This window comes from Chelonoidis abingdonii, chromosome 6 (assembly GCF_003597395.2).
Source record: "Chelonoidis abingdonii isolate Lonesome George chromosome 6, CheloAbing_2.0, whole genome shotgun sequence".
In the NCBI taxonomy this organism is placed as follows: domain Eukaryota; kingdom Metazoa; phylum Chordata; order Testudines; family Testudinidae; genus Chelonoidis; species Chelonoidis abingdonii.
Window position 1 is genome coordinate 127,087,323 of NC_133774.1, and position 23,495 is coordinate 127,110,817.

Consider the following 23,495-nt stretch of genomic DNA (forward strand, 5'->3'; position numbering starts at 1 on the left):
TGCCAAACTAGAGAGTGTGCATTGACCTTTACCTGGCATGAGCCCGTTGATTCAACCAGTTTCTATCCACTTCACAGTCCATTCCTCCAACCCACTTCCTTAGTTTGCTTGATGAGAATGGTGGGTAAACCGTGTCAAAGCCTACTAAAGTCAAGGTATACAACATCAACGCTTGCCCCATCACAATTCCAGTATTCTCATAGAAAGCATTAAGGTTGGCAGGATGATACTCTGTAGTGAATCCTTGCGACTGGCTTCTTGATCCACTGTTTTGTTTTCCTCTAAGTGTTTCAGGATGGATTCCTTCAGCACCTGCTCCATGATTTTTCCAGGGATTGAGGTGAGACTGATTGGTCTGTAGTTCCCTGGATCTTCCTTTTTCCCTTTCTTAAAGATAGGTACTATATTTGCTTTCTTGTGTGTTAGAACAGATCCAAGTGCTAAATATATAAACGTGTCTGCAGATGTTTAAACGTTATGAAAATGAGTGGAATGTTACTTGCATTGTTTTCACTTACCTGTTCCTGTTCTAATGTGACAGCCAACATTTCCATGGTGTTTACCCATGTAGTTAAGTAACCCATCCAAGGAATCTCATGGAATGCTAATGAAGGATTGAACATATGGACCATTTCAAAGCAAATGGCCCTTATGTATAATGGTCGGAGGACGAAAGACTAAGTGCTTTCCTCCCACGCCATCATCAAAGGAAAAGCCCATGTGGGTAGAGACACTGTCGGCTTGTTTTCTGTTGGAAGAAGCTATAAATACGGATTCAAAGAAAGAGTCGGTACTGTCTGAACCGTCTGGACGCCTACAGGGAAGTGTGCCAGGTGCAAAGCAGAGATCCCCAGAGAGACAGCTGGGAAACAGGCAGTTTAGTATGTTAGAAGAAGGAGGAGCAGGTTGACCCAGAGACGGATTTGAATATGGGCTTCTTTATTGTGATACTTGTTCCCCTCGACCCAGTTGTCGAGTAAGCACTGGATTAGTTACAGCACACTCCTTTTATCTCAGTTAGCGTGTAAATGCCTACATCCGGTACAAGACCCCTAAACCCCATAAGTAATAGAAACATCCATACAATTAGTATACCCACCCCTCTCTATTGTTCACAACAGTCCGCATGTTATACAGGCATTTTTACCTTGAAAATACATTTCTTTGCAATCATTTGTTGCTACAGGTTTCCTTAATCAGTGGTTCTTAGGGGAAGGAGGAAGGGGCCATGACCCAGGGCTTGCTTGTGTAGCTGGGGAAGGAAGGAAGGAAGGGGGAAATAATACTTTTTACGCAAAGGAATTCTTTAGACAACTACATGTTCTATGCAGCTGCAGGGCTTATCAATTCTTACGAGCAACAGGGAAGGGAAAAATATGGCAACAAAGAAATACTGCTTGCTTCTGCCTTTACCCCCGAATGCCATGTCAGCACATCAGCAGCTTTCCAGGTCGTTAGTTAACCGTAACATATCCCAACACAGTACGGTACGTCATTGCCACCATTTGGACTCACAAACTGTGACTCACCTGTTAATATATTTTACCTGCTTTAACCTCTCAATAACTTTTTTTCTTAGCTAATAAATCTTTCATTAGTTTATGACAGAATTGACTGCCAGGATGTAAGGTCTGGAGGACCAATTGATCTGGGGAAAGTGACTGGTCTTCTGGGACTCGGAGAAACCTGACGGGGTGTGATTTTTGGTTTTTGACCATTTATCACTAAGTCCAGTTTGTCTGGGTGGCAAGCTAGACTGGAGAGTCTAAGGGGACTGCCTGTGACTCCATGGTAGGACTGTTAGAGTGATCCAGGAGTTCATATTTGTCACGGGCTTGATGAAATCGGATTATAGAACAAACCACCATCTTGGGCTGTTTGCCCTGTTTCTACAGTCTGCCTCAAGTAGGCACTTGTGGTTGTGAGCCACTCCAGACAGCGTGACACTGTTCATTGCATTATGAGCAACAGTGAGGGCCAGAGAGCACTGAGGACTCTCTAAGCAGTAGAGCTGGAACTGGAATTTCTGTCCATCGGGAAACGGCAGGGTTCTGAACAGGAAATGTGCTCCAACTCTGAATGAAGAGTCAGAAATGTGAAATTTCCTACAGAATGGAAATGTAAAAATTTTGGGGGGGAAAATTGAAACTTTTTTTTTTTTTTTTTTGATAATTCGAGTCCCAGATTCTCAGTGGTCTGCCTGGCAGGCTGCAGAGGAGCCAGAAGCTTGGGTCCCCCACACCAAGAACCAGCGAGGCGGGCAAGCTGGCAGGGAGCCAGGCAAGTTTTGCTTTGAAACCTCCCTGGGGTGCTGAAATTCCATCAGAACTGACGTGTTCCTGATGAACATTTTGTTTTTGACCAATTAGCATTTTCAGATGGAAGAACATTCTGTTAGAAAACTTCCAACCATCTCTCAGAAGCCATCCCGTTAGCAGAGGAACCATATTGCCCATATGCCTTGTCCACGACAGCACATGATTAATGTCACAACCTGGAATTATAACTTGCAATCTAACTGACTGAAACATGTCATGTGATGTAAAACTTTGGCAGTGCCCACAGTTGTAATGCAACCGAAACATATCGCACCTTCCTCTCCCACACTTTCTCACTATTGACAATAGCTTATCTATTGGTGTGACAAGAAGTTTATCACACAGTAGGTTTTGACATGAGGCCAGGTATTCAGGCAAGTGCTTTTCTTGGCCTATTTAAGAGTCTAAGCCTGCCATCACTCAAGTCAATGGCAAAAATCCCATTGGCATTAATGGTGCAGGATCAAGCCCACATGTCTTCATTGTACCCTTAAGGGATAGCCCCGTGTTAGCTAGCCTGTCCCAGGGGAGGTCTAGTAGGAATTCAGCATGCCAAAACGCAACCTATTCTTGAATAAACATCCATAAAATGATGTCATCCCACTTGTGACTCAATGGAGCGAAGAGTCGTAAAATGTTCCTTTGGGCGCTAGAGTCAGCAGGTATGACACACAAGGCTGAATTGTCCTTTGTCTTCAATGTGGGGGCAGGCTTGCTCTCAAGGAGCCTGCTGCCTCATCCTGCTCTATGGCCTATAGAGACATTCTTCTCGGTAGGATGGGGATGAGGGGGGAGGAGAAATGGGTGAATGGGCAGAAAGTAGGTGAAGCAGTCAAGGGAGTAGAACCAGGACTTGGAGAACTTGCTTGATCTGGGTTGTGATTGTGGCCCCCAATCCAACAAAGCACTTACATGCATGCTTATCTTTAAGTGCCCAAGCAGTCCTGCTGAAGTCCAAGTCGGCTACTCACGTGCTTGAGTTCAGAATGTTGGTGAAGGGACGTCTTATTGGGAAACTCTTACACAAGAATTCTGAGCTGGCAGGTTTGTTTTCAAGTGCACCCCTGTTCTGGTCTCAGTTTCTCCAGCACTAATTCTGTGCAGAATGGAACAGATTCTGGAATGCTGCAGCCCAAAGCCATCGCAGTGAACTTGCTAATGCTATCGCATACTGTACAGTCTTATTTTTGAGCTGTTCTTGATATCTAAGTTTTTTCTACAGTGAACATTTCTGCACCCTCCCCCATTTTAGTCTGTTTATGTTAATTGTGGTGCTTTACTACATAATCAGTAAGGGCTTCATAGAACTGGATTAGGGGCTGCACTAATTGTTGGCTTGTCCTTTTCCTATTTTTAGATGTATTTTGAAATTCTATAATTGTATCTGTTTTTTTTTGTAACTTTGTATAATGAGATTAAGAACTAAATTAAAAGGAGCAGAAGAAGCCTGGCTCCATGTCAACAAGTAAGAGCGTCTAGCAACGTAATTAGTCCTTAGAACTTTCCTAGTGGTTTGGATCTTACGGACAGCAGTTCAGCCATAGATGACGATCACCATTAGAAATCATGTACCAACAGTTTCACACTGTGGCTTGGTTACTTTCCACTCTCAGTCAAGGCAGAATTCCACCGCTCATCACGTTGCTGCTTTTTCCATGCTGTTGTTTGTCCATTGATGTCATGAACTCTTTGGGGGCACCTAGCATGATTGGGGCAAGCTAAATTAAATATTTGTAGATGATTGGCGGGGAGGGATAGCTCTGTGGTTTGAGCATTGGCCTGCTAAACCCAGGGTTATAGGGGCAAAATCAGTACTTGGTCCTGCTAGTGAAGGCAGGGGGCTGGGCTGGACTCAAATGACCTTTCAAGGTCTCTTCCAGTTCTAGGAGATAGGATATCTCCATTAATTTAATTACATTTATTAACAACGGCCTCTATGCCAAGGGCAAGGAGGAGTTATTTTGGCTACCACGTAGGAACAGAGTGGAAAAGTAACAGTGTAAACTTTGGAAAAGGAATATTTAGGTTGAAAATCTCCTGATGGTGAGATCTATTTTAGCTCAGTGGCTTGAGCATTGGCCTGCTAAACCCAGGGTTGTGAGTTCAATTCTTGAGGGGGCCATTTAGGGAACTGGGGTAAAAATGAGCAGGTGGTTGGACTAGATGACCTCCTGAGGTCCCTTCCAACCCTAATATTCTATTCTATAAGCTCTCACAGGGCGGTGCTGGAACCTGGATTGCTTGGAGCAGTTTGATGACAGTTGAAGCAAGTGCTAGGGCAGGCCTGCACAACTTATAAAGCAGCGAGGGCCACATTACTCCAAAGAAAACAGCTGAGGGCCGAAACCCCCCAACCCCGCAGAAACACCCTCCCCCCCAGGACCTACCGGCCCGCAGAAACACCCTTCCCCAGCCCTGCAGAAACAAACCCTCCTTCCCCAGTGCCGCCTACCAAAACAGCTGTGGGCCAAAAAGGAAGGTTGGGGGTGAAGAGATGATACTTGATTTTAAATCAACCAGGGGCTCCCAGCTGAAGAGGTGGCTGGGAGCTGTCAGGGGCAAATGACAGGGGGAAGCCGGAACTTTGCGGGGCTGGGGCAGGGACTTAAAGGGCCCAGAGCTCCTGCCACTGAGGGGAGCCCAAGCCCTTTAAATCCCAGCCCCAGCCCATCCGCTGGAGCCGCAGCCGGGATTCAAAGGGCTCTGGACTGCCCATGGTGGCGGGGAGCACTGAGCCCTTTAAATCTCAGCCGCGGCCGGGAATCTCTGCAGGCAGCTCAGAGCCTTTTGAATCCTGGCCGCGGCTGGGATTTAAAGGGCTCTGGGCTCCCTGTGGCTGCGGGCAGCTCAAAACCCTTTGAATCCTGGCCGCAGCTGAGATTTAAAGAGCTCTGGGCTCCCCGCCACTGCGGGCAGCCCAGAGCCCTTTGATTCCCCGCCACAGGCTGCACAGTGAGCATGCAGCCTGTGGGCCATATGTTGTGCAGGCCTGTGCTAGGGAATGTGCTGTAAGGAAGAAAGCTGCATGACTAGATCTGGCCCTCCTCTAATTTCTCTAATTCTGGGTGGGACCTGACACTAATACAAAAGTGGTTCAGAAATGAACACAGCATTTCTCCCAGCCAGCCTCATGACATATTCTGCATGTAGGATCCTTACCGGCCTGCTAAGCTTTATTGGCCTGGCTGAATTGTGCCAGTATGCTATGCTTGGCAGCCAGGCTCTCCTTCTTATCTGCCCCTTTGCAGGATAGAACCCAATTAGCATAATTAAATCCAGCAATGTGTGTTGTAACAGATTGTTTTGCAATAGGGCAGTCCTTTTTCGTTTCATCTTTTACAATATATTGTCATTTTTAACCCTGCTGCATGCTCCTTTTCTCTTTTAGTGAGTTTTAATCTGATCCGTTGAATCTCTTAAGACAGAACCATTGGAAATGATTATTTCATTACTTTGGAATGGATTTTAATACTCGGAAAAATGTGAAACTCTGAATCATTAAATTGCATGTGACTTAATTTTATATGGCCGAGCTGCTGACTTCAGGAAGATTAACTTTAATAGTCTTCCTCCTTTGATCTTTATTCATCTCTTCATTTTTTTATTTCTAATTTAATTTTGCTATTTAAAAAGAGAACTTTTTAAGATAGACTGTCCAAAAGTTAGCACAAATCTTCTGCAGGCTCCGGGCAACATTTGAAAGCTGGTAACTTCAGGAACAAACCCAGATTTACAAGGGACTTGTAACAATATAATTGATAAATATTGATTTGCAGTAATAAAAAATAGGGAGAAAAAGCCTATTCTAATAAACTGATGGAGAAGTCTAGAGAACTACGGTGGAAAGCAAATGGTATCCTAAAACCATTCTAGTGTAAACAACAGATCAATCCTGAATGCGTCCCGATAAAAAATAGAAAAGACTTGCAGCTTGACTAGGAAAAAGATGATTGCTTTACCTTTGGCACAAGGCAGATGAAGTTTAAATGAAAAAATTAAGTCCATTGGAATATAGGCCTATCAACCTTGAATTCATCCTAAAAATTGCAAGACTCCACCTTCTTTCAAGGGCTATTTATTAAATTCCCTGAAACGTGAAAACATTGTTAAACTTAGATCCAAGTACAACTAGCTTTAATATAAAGGTGTCAGGTGACTCATTAGACAGGGTAACATCTCTGTAAATTTAATTATCATCGAACAAATGTATTTTTTACTATTTCAATCTTGCTGGCTTCCAAAGTGCTGCATGTGCAGCACCTGTAATTGCATGCTGTTGATCTATTCCTTGGCCCAGGCACACACTGTATTCCCAACATCACGTCACTGCAAACTGCTCTGTGCAGGCGGGCAGACTTACTGAATTGGTGTGGAGCCTAAATGACTTCCTTTAGGTTGTGTGCCCACATGTGGGTCAACTACAATTTGTCAGATTGGGGGTCTTTCACTGCAAATCAGAGTGATTTGCCCCAGGACTGCTATTCTGGGAGGATTCAAGTATCTTAATTCAGGCAGTAGCATTTTCCATCTGCTTCCATCATCATGGTATTTTAAGAAGTTTTACAAATGTTTCTTTCACGTGCACCACTGTCAAGTCACTTGTCAGGGCTGATATGGCAAATGTCAGCAGTTGCTGGATGTTCCTCAGGATGTGGTTCCCTGTACACAATTGCGGCCATTTGAGGGCAAAGCTGTGATCAACACATCAGTTGCCGAGATGAACAGATCTGCAAGAGAGGGATTAATTCTGCATGGTCACGTGGGGGATCAGATCAGGAATTTCATCCAGAAAATTGTCACTAAACTGTCCAGAATGGGGTTAGACAGAACTGCAGAATGGCTCACCTGTAGTCATAAACAGCAAGGTTAGGCTGCAGAACGAGGATATCTGCATCTCTGAGAACCTTGTGTCCAATTTGTCTGTGGGAGAGTCTCTCTTGAGCTTCCTCCTTTGGTTCTTCTGGGCCTGAGCAGGATGTTTCCCCCATCTTCAGAGAAAGAAGAGGATGACAGATGAAGAGTATTTGCTTCTTGGCTTCTGTGCATTACTCTTTGGTTTCTTTCTCTGATGAGTTGGATCTGATGCCTCTGCTGGAGGTGATGAAGGCAGCCTCCTTTTTTGGTTTTGGTTTAAGAGTCATCAGAGTTTTGGGATTCACCCTTTTTTGGGCTCCGTCTTGGGTTCTGGATGGCCGAAATGCAGTGCGTCTGACTCTGAAACATCTCAGAACTTGGTGAGTTGGGCGAAGATGAGGCATCTTTCAATCTCTTGTTTATTTTGGGATAGAACAAGCTGGGCTTGAGTCTTTGGAGACTTTCCCTCCTTCTGAAGACTAAGTCCCCTGCAGACTTCCTACGTTAGGTGGATACAGGGTTGACTTTTCTTTCTCTTTAGAAGGAGCAAATTGGTGCTCTGGGTATGGTTTGGCACCTGGCACAGGGGCACTGGCTCTGGTGCTCCTGGGCCTAGCTCGGCAGTTCCTGTGGATTTAGTGACTTTGGTCTGCTTGCCCCCAGAATGGCTGTGCTCACCCTGTTCTTGGTGAAAGTGCACAGGGGGCTTGCAGATGGGCTGCCACAAAAATGGTCATTTTAGTCAAAATCCTGTTTTTCATTATACAAAAGAAAAAAAGTTTTCATGAGAAAACATTGATCAGCTCAACTTATGAGTGTAGTTGGAAGTTTGAATTCAGCTTTTTGACCCGTCCTTTTCAGATACCACAATGTTTTCAACATCACTCCTGTTAAGGTGATATTTCAGTCAGACCTCCCATCCAGATGCTATAACCACTTTCAGGGTGTGATGTTAGACCCACTTGTGGTTAGCTGTACCTTTCATCTCTCACGCCGTCAATCCATGGTCACCCTATTACCAAAAGAAAATTAGAGAGAGATGTTTAGGGACCTCTGCTCTCAAAATCAAGCTTGATTCCCCTGAATTAGGGTCTATCACCTATAGACACTGTAAAAAAGCCAAAATCTTGGCACCTTTAAAAGATAAACCAAGATAGGGTTTATTAACAGGAAGGGTAAAACTGATATAGGGCAGGTATGGAACAGATCTAAAACAGATATGAAACAGGTGGAAACAACTCGATGTTTACTAAATACAATGGGCATTAAGACCAGCCCATCTAGGATAAATGAGCTAACAAGCAAATAGTCTCAACATTACAATTAGATGACTATAGGCTGGATGGGATCAGCTCACTTCTATGTAAAGGGAACCAGGATCAGGGAACTCTGAGGACCACGCCACCAGGGCTCAGGAACCGCAGATGTCTGGAGAGGTAACCATCACTGTGATGGTAGGTGGTTGATGTTCTCTCGAAGAACTGTGCAACCTGAACGCAGGAACACGGGCTGCCTCCTGGGTGGACAACAATTTGTCACACTATGTCAGTCCCTTATATCATTTCCTATTACCAGGCAGATTACTTAGGATCATGTGAACCTTTCCTGCTCTTTTGTCTGAGCTTCCTGCCTTTGCTCTGTTTTTTTGTTTTTGTTTTTAATGGGACACCAAACAGAGAACCTCAGACAGTGCCCATTGCTCCTCAAAAGTGTCAAGGGAGCTAGTGGATGTCACCCAGAGGAACTCTGCCTGGATGTGTGAATGGAGGGAGGTTTGGAAATAGGCTCCACAGTCGTAGGAAATCCCTTCAGCCAACCTCCTCTCCCTGGTCTTACAGGTGGCCACTTTAGCCAGTGCTAGGAGATTGACAAGGAAATCCCGCGACTTTGTGGAGCCATGGATAGGGTGTGTGTATATAAGAAGGTGAGAGGAAAAGTGCAGCCAAAACCATAAAAGGATGTCTAGGGGCTGCAACCTAGTGCACTCCAGGTACACGGGTGCCAGGTTCTCCCTCACGCTGCAAAAGGGGCAGGCATTGGGGACGGGGGTGAACCACGCCAAGTACACGCCCTTGCTTACGGCTCCATGGAGGAGCCACCAACTGATATCCCCGGAGGGCTGCGCAACCAAGGTGGATCACAGGCTGGCCCACAAGGGTTTCTCACCCTCAACAAGTGGCAATAAGTCCCACCACTTTGTATCGGGGTGGGACATGAGGGTGAGGAAATGCAGGATGTGGAGCACGAGCATGTACAGATGTTTCCTTGGCGCGGTCCGGAAGTGAACTGGATGCAAATCCTGCAGCTGGCTTGCGGTGTGCGGGTGGGGTGGCTGGGGGAGCTCACGGGGCAGAGGCCTGATGAAAAGGTCCAGAGGGCCCATGGTGTAGGGTGAGCGGGGAGAACACTCCTGCAAGAAGTGGCTGAGGTAAACCCCAGCAGTGGGTAGTAAGGCTGCCCTCACCTCCTGAAGTACGTAATGGGGAGTACGAAGGGTGGAGAGCCCCATGTGCTGAACGAGCGTCAGGGGATCCAGCTAGTTTCCCCGGTTGTAGTCCAAGAGGGCTCCGATTCTGAGACTTCTGCCAGGACCAACCTCTGGGGCGCTGAGCAGGACTTCGCGATCTGCACACGAAAATGGGTGCTTTGCTCAGTTGCTAGGCAGGATTACACAAACATTAACCAATCAAAAAGTGGACACTATAAAAAGGGCGCCAAATGAAGCATGAAGACAGTGCGCTGAAATGGAGGATAAAAGACATTGACAAAACCTCCTAACAACCCCTTGCTATGACACATTTGGCATGAGTGGAATCCCATGATTCATCCCCCTTTTAGACTGGGTCTCCAGATCACAGCATCGCTATTCATCAACCGTTTCTCCTCAGTCAGTCCACCTGGGTTTGGCCCCTGCTCTAGGCTTCCCTACAGGAGATATGAGCCATATGAACATGCAGTGACTCCACTATCAAATAGAAATACACATACTGTTCATAAAAATAATACAGATAACTCCCGTGCTCTTCACTCTTCCTCTTTGAGAAAGTGTTCCCACCAGGATCAGAAGGATACTAAAAATGACTTATCTATGCACAGCCACCAAGCAAGGCTTCTGATGACCAGGGAAAGGACTAGAGTAGAAGACTCCAGGAACTAAGGGCACCAGAGATCTCTGTTTGATATGTTTCACTTGGGAACCATTGAGCTCAGATGGTAGCAGGCATGAAGAAATCTTCAGGATCAAAATCACTGGAACTGCTGATTTGTTGGCATGGTGTCTGACTCAATTCCCAAGCTTGTCATATTTCAAGGGGGGGCAAAGATGTTTAACAGCCTCTGGGAGAAGAGTGGTTCTCCTTGCCCCTGGGCTAACAGCAACACAAGAAACTGACAGAGAATGTTCTGTTTTGTTTAGAGACAAAAGAAACTTCAGCAAGTTTGCAAACAACTGGAAAGATAATTATTCTTTAAGTGCAAGGAAATCTAGAGCAAGCCCAATGGTCCTTATCAGATCTACTCTTTGAGAGAGAGAAATCTCCTCTGAAAGCTAACCAAGCTCTAATTCAAGAGAAAAAGGAGTTCCTCCATCAGAGGCTTTTCAGCTTCAGGCAAATGGGAGAATCATTTGGCAGAAGTTGGCTGAATCTCTGGTAGAAATTAAGCTCCCAGCAGAAGCTACAGAAGGTCCTTTAAAAGGCTGCAGTCTGGATAATTACAGACCTGTGTTGCTTTGTTGACTGTTAGTTTTATCCCCATGTGTTTCTGCTTTGGGCTGTGTGCGTAGGAACTTGGATTTTGCATAGTGAGTGGAAACAAGAGAAATGTTGCCTTGAATCCCCTGTTCCCAATGACTGAATTTTGTTTTTGCTTTTCTTTTTGACCTTTGCTAATCGCTTGTTGCCATCTTCATCTTCTCATTATTCCCCTTTTTGTTATGATTTAGCTATTTATTAAACGGTATCTCTTTCCCCTTTTGTGTTTTAATCCATATCTCCTTGGCCACCTTCATTCCTTTCTTGATCTTTCTGCCAATTGCTTTGTATTTATCAGCTCCCTCAGTGCTGTTCTTGTCTCTCTTAAGTTCTCTTCCAATGTCACACATTTGTAGTATTTCATTTGTGACCCATGGTTTTGTCTACTTAGGATGTTTCCCAGGGGTATCCATTGCTGCCTCATTCATTACAGCATTGAAATTGTTGGTTATTGTTTCTACATCTTCCTCTAGTGCAAGAAGCTGGGCAAATTTTACGCCAATCATTGCTTGGAATGACTCTGCAATGTTTTGGTCTCTAGGGGTATATCTACATGACAAAATTAGGTCGATTTAATAGAAGTCGATTTTTTTAGAAATTGATCCGCTACAGTTGATTGTGTGCGTCCCCACTAAGTGCATTAAGTCATTGGTGTGCATCCATAGTACCGAGGCTAGTGTTGACTTTCAGAGCGTTGCACTGTGGTGGCTATCCCACAGTTCCTGCAGTCTCCACCGCCCACTGGAATTCTGGGTTGAGCTCCCAATGCCTGATGGGGCAAAAACAGTGTCGCGGGTGGTTCTGGGTACATGTCGTCAGGCCTGTCCCCCAGTGAAAGCAACGGCAAAAAATTGTTTCTCACCTTTTTTCTTGGGTTACCCATGCAGACAATATACCATGGCAAGCATGGAGCCTGCTCAGCTCACTGTCGCTGTATGTCTCCTGGGTGCTGCTGGCAGACGCGGTACTGCAGTGCTACACATCAGTATCCCCTTGCCTTGCGGATGGCAAACGGCACAATATGACTGTTAGCCATCGTCGTCGTCGTCCAGTGTGTGCTCCTGGCCAACCTCGGTTAGGTCGGTCGGGGGCACCTGGGCAGACATGGGTGCTCCTGGCTAGCCTTGGTAAGGTTGGTCAGGGGGCCTGGACAAAAATGGGAATGACTCCAGATCATTCTCTTCTTTGAGTTTCATCTAATGGAGATTCAGTCCTGCCTGGAATATCATGCCAGCTGGAGGCTTCTGCCTCAGGCTGCTCTTCCAGTTGGCAGCACCGTGCGGTCACACCTACCCGTTGCTCCCATGGCTCATGAAGCCTGGACAGTAGTAAGAAGCAGTTCACCTATAGGCTGAGCAAGTGCATATTGGTGGTAGAATGTGCCTTTGGATGTTTAAAAGCACGCTGGTGCAGTTTACTGACTTGGTGCTCCACAATATCTGTGAGAGTAAGGGAGAGACATTTATGGGGGGTGGGAGGTTGAGGCAAATCACAAAGCCAGACACCAGGGCAGTTAAAAGAGCACAGCAGGGCACGCTGTGCATCAGAAAAGCTTTGAAAACCAGTTTCATGACTGACCTGGCTACGGTGTGAAAGTTCTGTTTGTTTCTCCTTGATGAAAATCTGCCCCCTTGGTTCACTGTCTACTTCCCTGTAAGCCAACTGTCCTCCCCTCCTCCCTTCGATCACCGCTTGCAGAGGCAATAAAGTCATCGTTGTTTTAAATTCATGCATTCTACATTAATTCGTCACACAAATGGGGGGATAACTGCCAAGGTAGCTCGGGAGGGGTGGGGGAGGAGGGAGGCACAGGGGTGGGATAGTTGTAGGGGCACCCCCAAGAAAGGCATGAAGCTCATCATAGAAGCAGCATGTCTGGGGCTCTGACCCGGAGCGGCCATTTGCCCCTCTGGTTCTTTGGTAGGCTTCATGTGGCACTGCTGTGGGTCCCTGTTATAACCTCTGTCCTTCGTGCCCTTGGAGATTTTTTCAAATATTCCAGCATTTTGTCTTTTGGAATGGAGTTCGGATAGCACGGATTCATCTCCCCATACAGTGATAAGACACAGTACCTCCTGTTTGGTCCATGCTGGAGCTTTTTTGTAATTCTGGGACTCCATGGTCACCTGTGCTGATGAGCTCTGCATGGTCACCTGTGCTGATCAGCTCTCCACACTGGCCAAACAGGAATTGAAATTCAAAAGTTTGCAGGGCTTTTCCTGTCTACGTGGCCAGTGCACCTGAGTTGAGAGCACTGTTTAGAGCGGTCACAATGGAGCACTCTGGGATAGATCCTGGAGGCCAATACTATCAAACTGTGTCCACACTACCCCAAATTTGACCTAGCAGGGTTGATTTCAGTGCTAATCCCCTTGTCGGAGAGGAGTACAGAAATCAATTGTAAGTGCTCTTTAAGTCAACAAAAATGGCTCCAGCATGTGGACGGTGCAGGGTTAAATCGATCTAGAGCTGCTAAATTCGACCTAAACTAGTAGTGCAGACCAGGGCTGAGTCTTTCTAAGTCAAACTTGGTTCTGGTGAACTTTGGCCTGACAACTTTCCTTTGGCCTGACAACTTTTAGCCCAAAGTTTAGCATCATAAGGTTGTGATCACTTCCAATATCAGCACCGGGGAAGCTCCTTGTTTTAGCTCTGTTAATCCCGGAACTAAATTGGTTTTGCTCCATGATGTAGTTGATCTGGCTATGATGTAGACCATTAGGTGCATGCCATGTTGATCATCTGGATGCTTTATGTGCTCCTAATGTGTTTGCAAGAACCAGATTTTTACAGCAGGCAAACTCCAAAAGTCTCAATCCTCTCTCATTGGTTACCACATTACAGAAAGGGTGACAATAATCTTGCCAATGTGGCTGTGTATCAGTACCCACTTTAGCATTCCAATCGCCCTGTACGATCAGGATATCTTTCTTGTGTATCTTATCAATGATGTCTTGGGGCTGATTGTAAAAATCTTCAATTTGCTCATCATCCTAGTCTGTTGTAGATATGTACCACTGTGATATTAAACACTGCTGCCTTTAGATGGATGGAAATAAGCCTGCTGGATACTGGGAAGCGTCTGAATACTGAATTCTTGATATCTTTATGCACAAGAAATCCTACACATTGCCATGTTTGTACTCTCCACTGCAATAGAGTACATGGCCTTCTTCTGTAGGTGCCTTTCCAAAGTTCTTCCATCTCACCCCAGAGATTTCTAGGAGGTGCCAAGTATATTGTTCCATTTCATATGTGAGTTCTTTCAAACTCCCTATTTGTCTCAATGTTCTTACATTCCATGTGGCTATGGTGATGTTCAACGTCTACTTGGAGCGCATAATGACCGATGCCCTAGAAGATCACATATGCACAGTCATCACTGGGGGCTGAACAATCTCAAATCTTCGGTTCACTGATGACATTGACCACCTGGCAGGCAGCAAAGATGAACTTGCCAACCTTGTGGAATGATTGGATCAAACCTCCGCAAAATATGGCATGGAAATCAGTGCAGAGAAAACCAAGTTGATGACAAACAAACATGATGGGATCAGCTCACATATCACTGTCAGTGGACAAGAGCTGGAGACAGTGAAACAGTTCAAGTATTTGGGGGCAATCATCACTGATGAAGGATCCGAGGCAGAAATTCAGGCAAGAACTCCGCAAACAGCAGCAGCAGTGGCAAAACTAAAGCCAATTTGGAGGAATAAGAGCATCTCCCTGGAATCCAAACTGACACTACTGCATGCACTGGTCATCTCCATTTTTTTGTATGCGTTCAAGACATGGGCCTTTATGGCAGAATTTGAATGGAAAATACAGGTAGTAGAGATGTGATACTTCTGTAAAATCCTGGGCATCTCCTACTTTGACCATGTCACTAATGAAGAGGTCCATAATATCATCACCCAATGCACTGAGTCATGTGAAGATCTCGTGTTGACCCTGAAGAAGTGCAAGCTGAAATGGTATGGCCATGTAACAAGATCATCTGGCCTATCCAAGATCATCCTCCAAGAGACATTACAAGAGGAAGAGAAGAAGAAGTAGGCAGAAGAAGAGATGGATTGACAACATAAAAGAGTGGCCAGGAATGGACTTCTCGGAGACTCAAGAACTGAGGCACAATTGTCAGAGGTGGAGACAATTGGTTGATTGCTCATCAGTGATGGTGCCCCAACGACCAATGTGGTTATGGGAGTGATGATGATGATGATGATCTCTTTCCCCATGCTGTATCTGTGGTTAGACTGATCTTGGATGACTATTATTGTCAGAAGGCTGGGATAATACAAAGTGGCCTCGGCAGATGGTTTTGTTCTTTTGAAACTTATCAAGTTAATCAAAAATATAGTCTTTGAAAAGGATAAAGAGAAAGGAGACAACTTCTCCCATCTGTTTCTCCCAGTCATAGTTTGTACTGGGAATGATCCCTGCCCTGTTCATGCCACTTTATCAGTATCTTGCTAAAATTAATGTGGTTACTATTATGAACGGATGCCTGGTACAGCTATGGAATTTTTTCTTCCAGACACTCACCAGCTTCCTCGTAAAGGAGCACAGCGATTCTACACCCTTACTGTAGTAATGGGGACCTGACCCTAAAGTCTTGGCTCATGGGAGTAGTCTTAATGAAGGCAAAGGGACCCCCGGCTCATGTGAGTGTGTGTGAATGCTTCAAGAATGAGGTCTAGGGAATGCAAATTGCTCACCCAATAGGTAGTCACTATTATCCATAGTCTTTTTACATTCGGAAGCAAGGAAGGATGGTCCATAGCACTTTTTCTACTGAGACTGTAAAGCAGTTTTCCAGATATTTGATAACCTCCTCTACACACTTCTTTATTTTTCTGCAACCTTTACTTATGTTGGGTTCAAATTTCAGAAGCACTGATGTTGATTTTAGTATGCTTAAATGGGGACGGGAGTGGCAGAGGTGTCAAATATTTGTCCCAATTTAACTTAGAGCAGCCCCAGAACTGCTCTACTATATCAGCTTGTAGGAGCTCCCAAGGAGCCATTATGACAGTGAGGGATTGCTAGGGCACAGTGCACTCAACCACCCTCTTCCCCAGCACAAACCCTATTCTGAAGGATGGGGTTGAGCCAACTATGCTGGCCAAAGATTCCCCCATGCACCCCGCCTCACCTCAGGTACAATTTCTCTCAGTGCAATCTGTGTACAGCACATGCGACAAAGCCTTCTGACTGGGTCATCAGTGGGGACGAGACATAGGACCACTTGATCTTAAAGCATGAGTCTCTGTTGCCTGAACTAAAGGACCATATCCATGACCACAGAGGCAGTAGCAGACTCATAGAACTCAATACAGGGGACAGAGCTCTATGGTGCATATGCATGGATTACACTCACACTCCAGCCCTTTATTAATTACCTATGTTTGTCTTTGGCTTATGGCTTTGTGTGACGGACTGCAGGGGCACTTGACAGTTTCTCTAATTTCATTTCATTCTGATTTTGCTGTCAGTGTGGGTGCAAAAGGTCAAGTGATTCCAAATGAATTAAAAGGTAAGTGGTTTAGATAAATCAGGCCTGTCCTTCACGGAAGGTCTTTGTGACCCCAATGAGCAAAGTCAGTTGCAGCTCTGCGGTACTATTTGTACATTAATTGAGGCAAAGTTTGGTGAACAAGCCCCTTAAACCTCCTGAACATATTGCTGTCTAACCAGCCAGCTCGCTCTTTCTTATAAAACCTAAAGATTTTAGAAGTGACCTAAATTTGAGCAGGGATTTTTCTTGGGAAAATGTTTGCTAAACTGCAGAGATTCTGTGGGGAGAAGGTAAAAAATTTTAGTGCAGCTCTTCTCTGTTAACCAGGGATGGGTTTCTTTTAATGAGATGTTGCATGCATGTACTGAGGATACTTTGCACCTTTCTTGGGTGCCCAAGTCAATATGTGGAAATAACTGTTCTAAAGTGTGCCTAAAATGCAAGAACAGACCAGAGAGAAAATGGATAGCTCAGGTAGTTCGTCATTTTAGCAGGATTGTTCTCTAGACTATATTTTCTAGTTTTGTCCATTTGTGTTTTAAATGTTCCAAGCACAACAGGGTTTCCACCACTTCCCTTAAGCCAAAGAGACCTAACTGGTAAGACTGTTTTCTTGATATCCACCCTGAATTTTTCATAGATGCATAGAGTCCCAGGCCAGAAGGGACCATTGTGATCACCTCTAGTCTGACCTCCTGCGTAGAACAGGCCAGAGAACATCTCTGTATTAATTCCTGGTTGAACTAGAGCAGGTCTTTTAGAAAAAATCCAATCTTGGTGTTTAAAAATTTCCAGTGATGGAGAATCAGCCATGATCCTTGGTAAATTGTGATTTCTTAATTTTCTTTCCCCCCGCCCCTCGTTACATTCTTTGTATTATTCTAAATGCTTCTTCTCCCTTCCTGGCAGTTACCCCTTCAACTCTACATACACCTCTAAGTTCTCTGTTGTCTCAGTGTCAAGTCGTGCATATGTAGCTTTCTTCCTCTCTCCAATCCTCAATCATTTTTGTAGCCTTTGCTCTCAGCCTGTCAATACATCGGTCACTAAGGTGTCCAAAATGGAATGTACCAATCCAGACTGGGACATTATGCCTGTCCATAGGCTGCTCCAAGCAGTTTACTGAAAAAGCTTTCTTTTTTCTTCCACTGTATCTGAGCGAATAAATGTGGAAATGTAGTTTTTCTTTGATCATATTTATATTATTTTAGGAAGTAAACAGAAGGGACTGATGCTGTAGTCATGAATGTAACAATGAAGTTTCTGTGTTCCTAAAAGACAATTTGATTCTTGATTGTGATGTTGAGGGCATGGGGGATCGTACCAGGCCCAAGAAGACTTGGTGATTTTTGTTAGGAGGGGGCTTTTAAGCTAGCAGATAAAGGCATAACAAGATGGAGTGGGTCACAGCTTGAAGCTAGATCAAATCTGCTTCAAAATAAGAAGCACATTTTTACCAGTGAGGATAATGGAACTACTGTACTTACCTAGTGATGTGGCAGGTTCTCCATCACATAAAGTCTTTTTTTTTTTCTTTTCATTTTAGAAACAGTTTAATTTACAAATACACTTTTACAAAGGATATTACAAAAATAATCAAATACTGTGCAAAATGTCCACTGACTTGTATTTGGTTACAATGACAGGAAACTGGTCTTTCTGAACCTCATTTAAATTAGGAAGTTAATGTCTCTAGCAGACCCTTTATTCCTTTTACATTTTTATTGCATTCGAATTGCGGAATAAGGCTTTTTAATCCTCCTTTGACTTTATTTGCCACTTCTTGATCTGTGCTTTGGAGAAGGCAACATAGAATCGTGGCACCTCGATTTACTTCTGCCCAAGACTTCATATTCTTAAGGCTGATACATTCCACCAATGTTCTTGCAAAACATCCTTCTCTTCCATTAGCTCTCATTTTTTCATCTTGCTCTATTAACCATTTCAGAACCAGATGGCCTGCTGTATGCTCTGCGATGTGAATCTGCCCATATTTGCCACCTGCAACCAGCTCCTCTGCTGTCAAACTAGCAATTGCATTCATGGCAGGCTGGACATCACCAAGAACAGATCCTAAAATATCAGCCACCAAGATGCACATAGTTTTGTCCATCACCACTTCTTGGGCATGTTCTTGCAGATAACCTAACAAGGCTGGGGAAATGGCTTCTAAAAGTTCGCAACGGCGGACATCTGAATCTTTTTTACTGTAAGCATTTCCATCTCCCTGTTGCAGAATTTTGACGATCTCTGGTAAGAAATGTGCAGGATCCTTTGGACTTAGCAAGTACAACAGGACCTTCCTTCCATATTTGTTGTTTATAATATTGGGCAAAGAACCACTTATCTCAGATATGATTAATTGTTTCATGAGCTTGGTATCATCATGCAATCAAACGCTGCCAGCAAGACCAAGTGAGAGAATTCACCAATAGCTATTTTTTCAACATATGTCTTCATGGTTTTCATAATGATTTTTCTGTCCTTGGGTGTACCATGCCATAAAGCATGCATGGCTACTCAGGCGCCGTCATGTGTATGTGCCAGGCAGATTACTGCTTCTCTGATTGCTTCAAGCATTTCAGATCTTTGTTTTGGGAGAGCATGGATGAAAAAGTCCAAAAATACTTTATGTACCAGTGAGTGCTTTATCACAGCCTCTTTTTGTGCCATTGGGGTAAGAATCTGTTTCATTTCATCCATCATGGCCTCTTGCTTTTCTGGATGGGCCTCTAATACTTTGTCCAGTGTAGGGTGAACTGGGGACTTGTAAACTTGGAATGTATTCCCATAGAGCTCTTCTGTTAGCATGTTCCTTTGCTCCAGAATGGCTTTATCATTGTATGCATACTGTACCACGGCAGATGGTTCAGAATGGCGGAACATTTTTTTTTTTACCTCACCTTTAAAGCTTTTAATTATTTCTACAACTTGTGGTTTTGTTCCATACATAAGAAACTTCTTTACAATATTTCTGGAATATTTGGATTTGCTCAGTTCTAATAGGCTATCTTTTAATTCTTCAAATGTCTCTTGCCTTTGCTTGTCATTGCCATACTGAATGAAACATTGGATAACACGTGTTGAGTCATATGCAAATACCATAGTTTTAATTTTCCCCTGAAGCAGTTTATGTAGTTCATTTATTTGCTTCTGTCGCTTCTTCTTGTCACAGCATTTCCTTCTCATACTTTCCCATATCTGTTTTGATTTGATGATTATATCATAATTTGTTTTGTCATTTAATTGTCTGCTCTGCTTTAATTCCTTCTTTTTCTTTTTAAAATCATTCCATTTAAGTTTCTTAAGTGCTGACCCCCCCTCATTACCCTCCTGGAGTTTTCTCTTCCTAGTGAACTTTTCTGGTTGCTGCTTACTCTTGAATTGTTTCATACTTGTCTTACCAAGTTTTTTGTTTCCTTTCTCAGACTTCTTGGGTCTGAACTTAGGCTTTCCTTCTTCACCTCCTTTGCTGTGAAACTTGTTTGGTGGACCAGAATCATTGTCTTTTTTAAATTTATGTTTTCTTTGTGGTGCTTTTCCATTTTTCCCCGTGAATCTCTTTTTACCTTTGGCTTCCAAAGCAGTGACACGAGGAGGGATGTGAAGTAGGAGAAGGCAGAGCCCTGCTGGATAGGTGCAGGAGGCAGGACCCAGATGTTTGTGGGCAAGGAAGCCAGGCACGAATGGCGCTGAGCGGGGTATGAAATCGGGGGTGAAGCCAGCGATTAAGGGCTTTGCGAGCTGCAGGATTTCAGCACACTCAGCACAGGCCACCTGCGTGGTATCACCCGTCAGAAGGGCTAGGCGCAGCGCGTGTCCCAGGAGTTTCTCAGCGGGCCCTGTCCCCTCACCCGCCCCCGCGAGATGGACACCGAGGGATCCCCACGATCCCGCTAGCGCCGTGGAGCCAGACAGGCTGGGCCGGGCCTAGCAGGGAGGTGGCGGGGGCTGGGGGGGACTCACCCCTCCCTGCACGTGACCCCCGCAATGGGTGGCTTGCCCCAGTGGCCTCCGTGAAGTCTTGATATCAAGATTCGATCTCTCTCTAAAAGATGTGTTCTGTCTCTGAAATTCTCTGGGCTGTGCTTTGTAGGAGGTCAGATGTGATTAAAACCTTTCTGGCCTTTAAAATCTTTGATCTCACAGATCTCAGAATAACAGTAAACAGTAATACAGAGAAGATTAATCAGTAAAGGACGCAGGAATATGAATGGAGAAAGCACATTTTTCCCCTTGGTATAGACTCGGTCCTTTCATGTTAACAAAAATGATTTCTTGAGCAAAGCTGATTTTGGATGTTTTCTCAAAGAGTTCTGAGATGGAGGGTGACAGTAGGGTGACCAGATCACACAGGTGAAATATCAGGACGCGGGGTGTGTGTGTGGGGAAAGCCGTCAGAGCTTCACGCCCCGGCCTACCCCCCTCCCCACCCGCACCAGCTTGCCTCTGCTCCATCCCCAGTGATACATCGGGATCTAATTCCGGGGTTAGGAAGATTTCAGAAAAGAGATAAAGAGGAACGACCCAGCACACGCGTTACCGTGGTGAGGAGGGTACACAAAGTGCCATTGCACCTCCTTTTGTACCAATTCTTCAGACACACCACAGACTTCCACGCAACGCACAGAGGGAAACGTGCTGTGACTGGATGAAAGTTTGCAGCCGCACCGAGGAGCACAGCGGCGACTCCCAGTGCTGTGCTGGCAGAGAGCCCTGCTGCACCACCCACCCACACAGGGAGCATCCCTAGCTGGCTCTCCGCTGGGCCACACGGACGACACAGCCCAGGCCAGAGAGCCGTGGCCCAACAGGAGGCACATGCGGCATGCTCCGCTGCGAACCGGGGACAAGCCCCGTGCCGTGACAGCCCGGCGGCTCCCTCCCGCCACGGGCATCAGAAACCTATTGATGCAGGGAGCTCAGTGGCAGCATCAGGCCCCGGTGCCCGTTGGAGAGAGCTCCCTGGTGGCAGGGGAGGTGATTGGACCCCGTTCACACCAGCGGGGATGTGCCCCTGCCCCCGTGTGGGAGGAGACGGGCACTGTCCCCATAGCTGCTCAACCAGAGCTGAGGGGTGGGTCGTATCTGCAGTCCCTGCCCGGCTGGGCTCTTACCACGAACATGGAGCCCTGCACCACCTCGAAGATGCTCTGCCACAGCTCGGCAGCCATGCCCGGCTTGCTGAGCACCCGGGTGAACTTCCGAGTCTCCGGGGAAACCAGCGCCTGCGACAGGGCTGCTGCTGCTGCTGCCTTGCCGAGCTCCCGGCCCCTCACTCCACGGCCCCCTGCGCCCCCATAGCCCACTCTGCCTTGCCTCATGGGCCCTCATCTAGGCACACAGCAGCTTTGACCTCCCAATTTCCCTGTCCTCACCACCTCCCCCCTCCTTCCAGCGCTTGCGCTGCCATACAGCTGATCAGTGCAAGCCTGGGAGAGAGGGGGGAGAGGACAGAGCCACCCAGAGGATTCAGGAGGCCTGGGGCAAAGCAATTTTGGGGGCCCCTTCCATAAAAAAAAATTGCAATACTATAGAATACTATATTCTTGTGGGGGCCCCTGTGGGGACTGGGGTCTGTGCCAAATTGCCCCACTTGCCTCCCCTCTGGCAGCCCTGTAGGAGGAAGAATGTGGCCTGCTTGATGAAGAGGCGGGGCAAGGGTGAGGATTTGGGGAGGGATCCAATGGGGGAAGGAGGAGACGGAGTCGGGGCGGGGGAGGGCGCGAGCCCCCTCCGGGCTCCGCCTGTGCGCCAGAGCAGAGGCAAAATATCGGGATAATTCATGTCCTGACCAAAGATAGGTCAGGACGTGGGACAAACAAGCAAATATTGGGACAGTCCCGATAAAATCAGGACGTCTGGTCACCCTAGGTGACAGTACTACAGGGTTAGATCAGTTGACTGCCTGGTGCATAAAGACTTACACTTAAACTCCTCAGTTAATAAAACCAAGCCCAATGAGCTGCTTAATGAGAATCCTAGATCCTTACAATTTATTTTGCAACTTACGCCTTTCATGAGGAAACTTAAATTTAATTTCCTGTACTTGTTTTCAGTTCATATACAAAGACATGTAGTTTTCAATTCACCGTTTATTAGCTGTTAGTGGTCACTCTACGTAGTTGTAATGACAAATGCCTTTGCCACATATAGCAGAAGAAAGTACATAACACAGTATGGAATAAAAGTGCAATTGCAACCAAAGAAAAATGAACAGTCCACAAACTGTGATTAATGTTCAGAAGGCAAGTCACTGCAGATGAGACATTAGCCCTTGGTGAAAGATACAAGTGAATCATAACACCGCCACAGCCAGAGCTGCTGTGCGCGCTTCCATAAGCAGGAGGAGAAGGAGCAACAGTTTTACAAAATCAGCAAGCTTCATCAAATGCAGATGTGCTTTTGTGATAGCTGTTCACAGTGGGGTTGGAAGTTCTTTACCTCTCTCACCAGACCAGATCCACATGCAGAAGTTTTAGCCAAAAGGTACCCAACCCCACAGAACTGTTGCAGGGTTTTTCCCCCTAGATGAGAGGAGACAAATCTTGATTACTCTAAATCAATCCATATTCTTAGAGGGACCTACGGGATTGTCAGGTGCACACAGTTCCCTGTGTAACCCACTGGTGAAGGTGTGATGGAGGTCGTCCTCTGTCATGGGTGGCGAGTTATATACCCACGTGGTGCCCGGGCATCAGCAATATTCAGAGCCCAGGGGCCCAGCTCCACCAATGTTTGGGACTGGGTCTCCCCCGGCCCCCCCTGCCAGCCCCCCCTGCCTCCCCAAAGTATCCATCTATACATCTATCTATCTATCTATTCTCTTTTCCTCTACTTACATGCCATTCAATCCCCTCTGCTACCTCCATTTCCCCACCTCCTCTTTTACAGCCATTCTTCTACTCATGCCATCCAACCCCCTCTGCTATACCCAGTCACCCATCCATCACCTCTGCCTGATGCACAGATTCAGCCATCCACCCATCCGTTTCCACTTGTCCTTCAACAATTTCTGCCACCCTCACTTATCCACTCTATCCGTCTCTATAT

The 23,495-nt window shown here is 45.7% G+C and overlaps 1 protein-coding gene across 1 annotated transcript; it reads right to left on the minus strand.

Annotated features, from left to right (window-relative positions):
* Positions 1-17,975: 17,975 nt before the first annotated feature.
* Positions 17,976-20,032, minus strand: LOC116817208 (pumilio homolog 3-like). Its single transcript, XM_032767095.2, is given in 2 exon segments — positions 17,976-18,830; positions 18,833-20,032. Coding segments are annotated over 2 exon segments (1,716 nt in total). The 5' UTR covers positions 19,836-20,032; the 3' UTR covers positions 17,976-18,117.
* Positions 20,033-23,495: the final 3,463 nt, after the last annotated feature.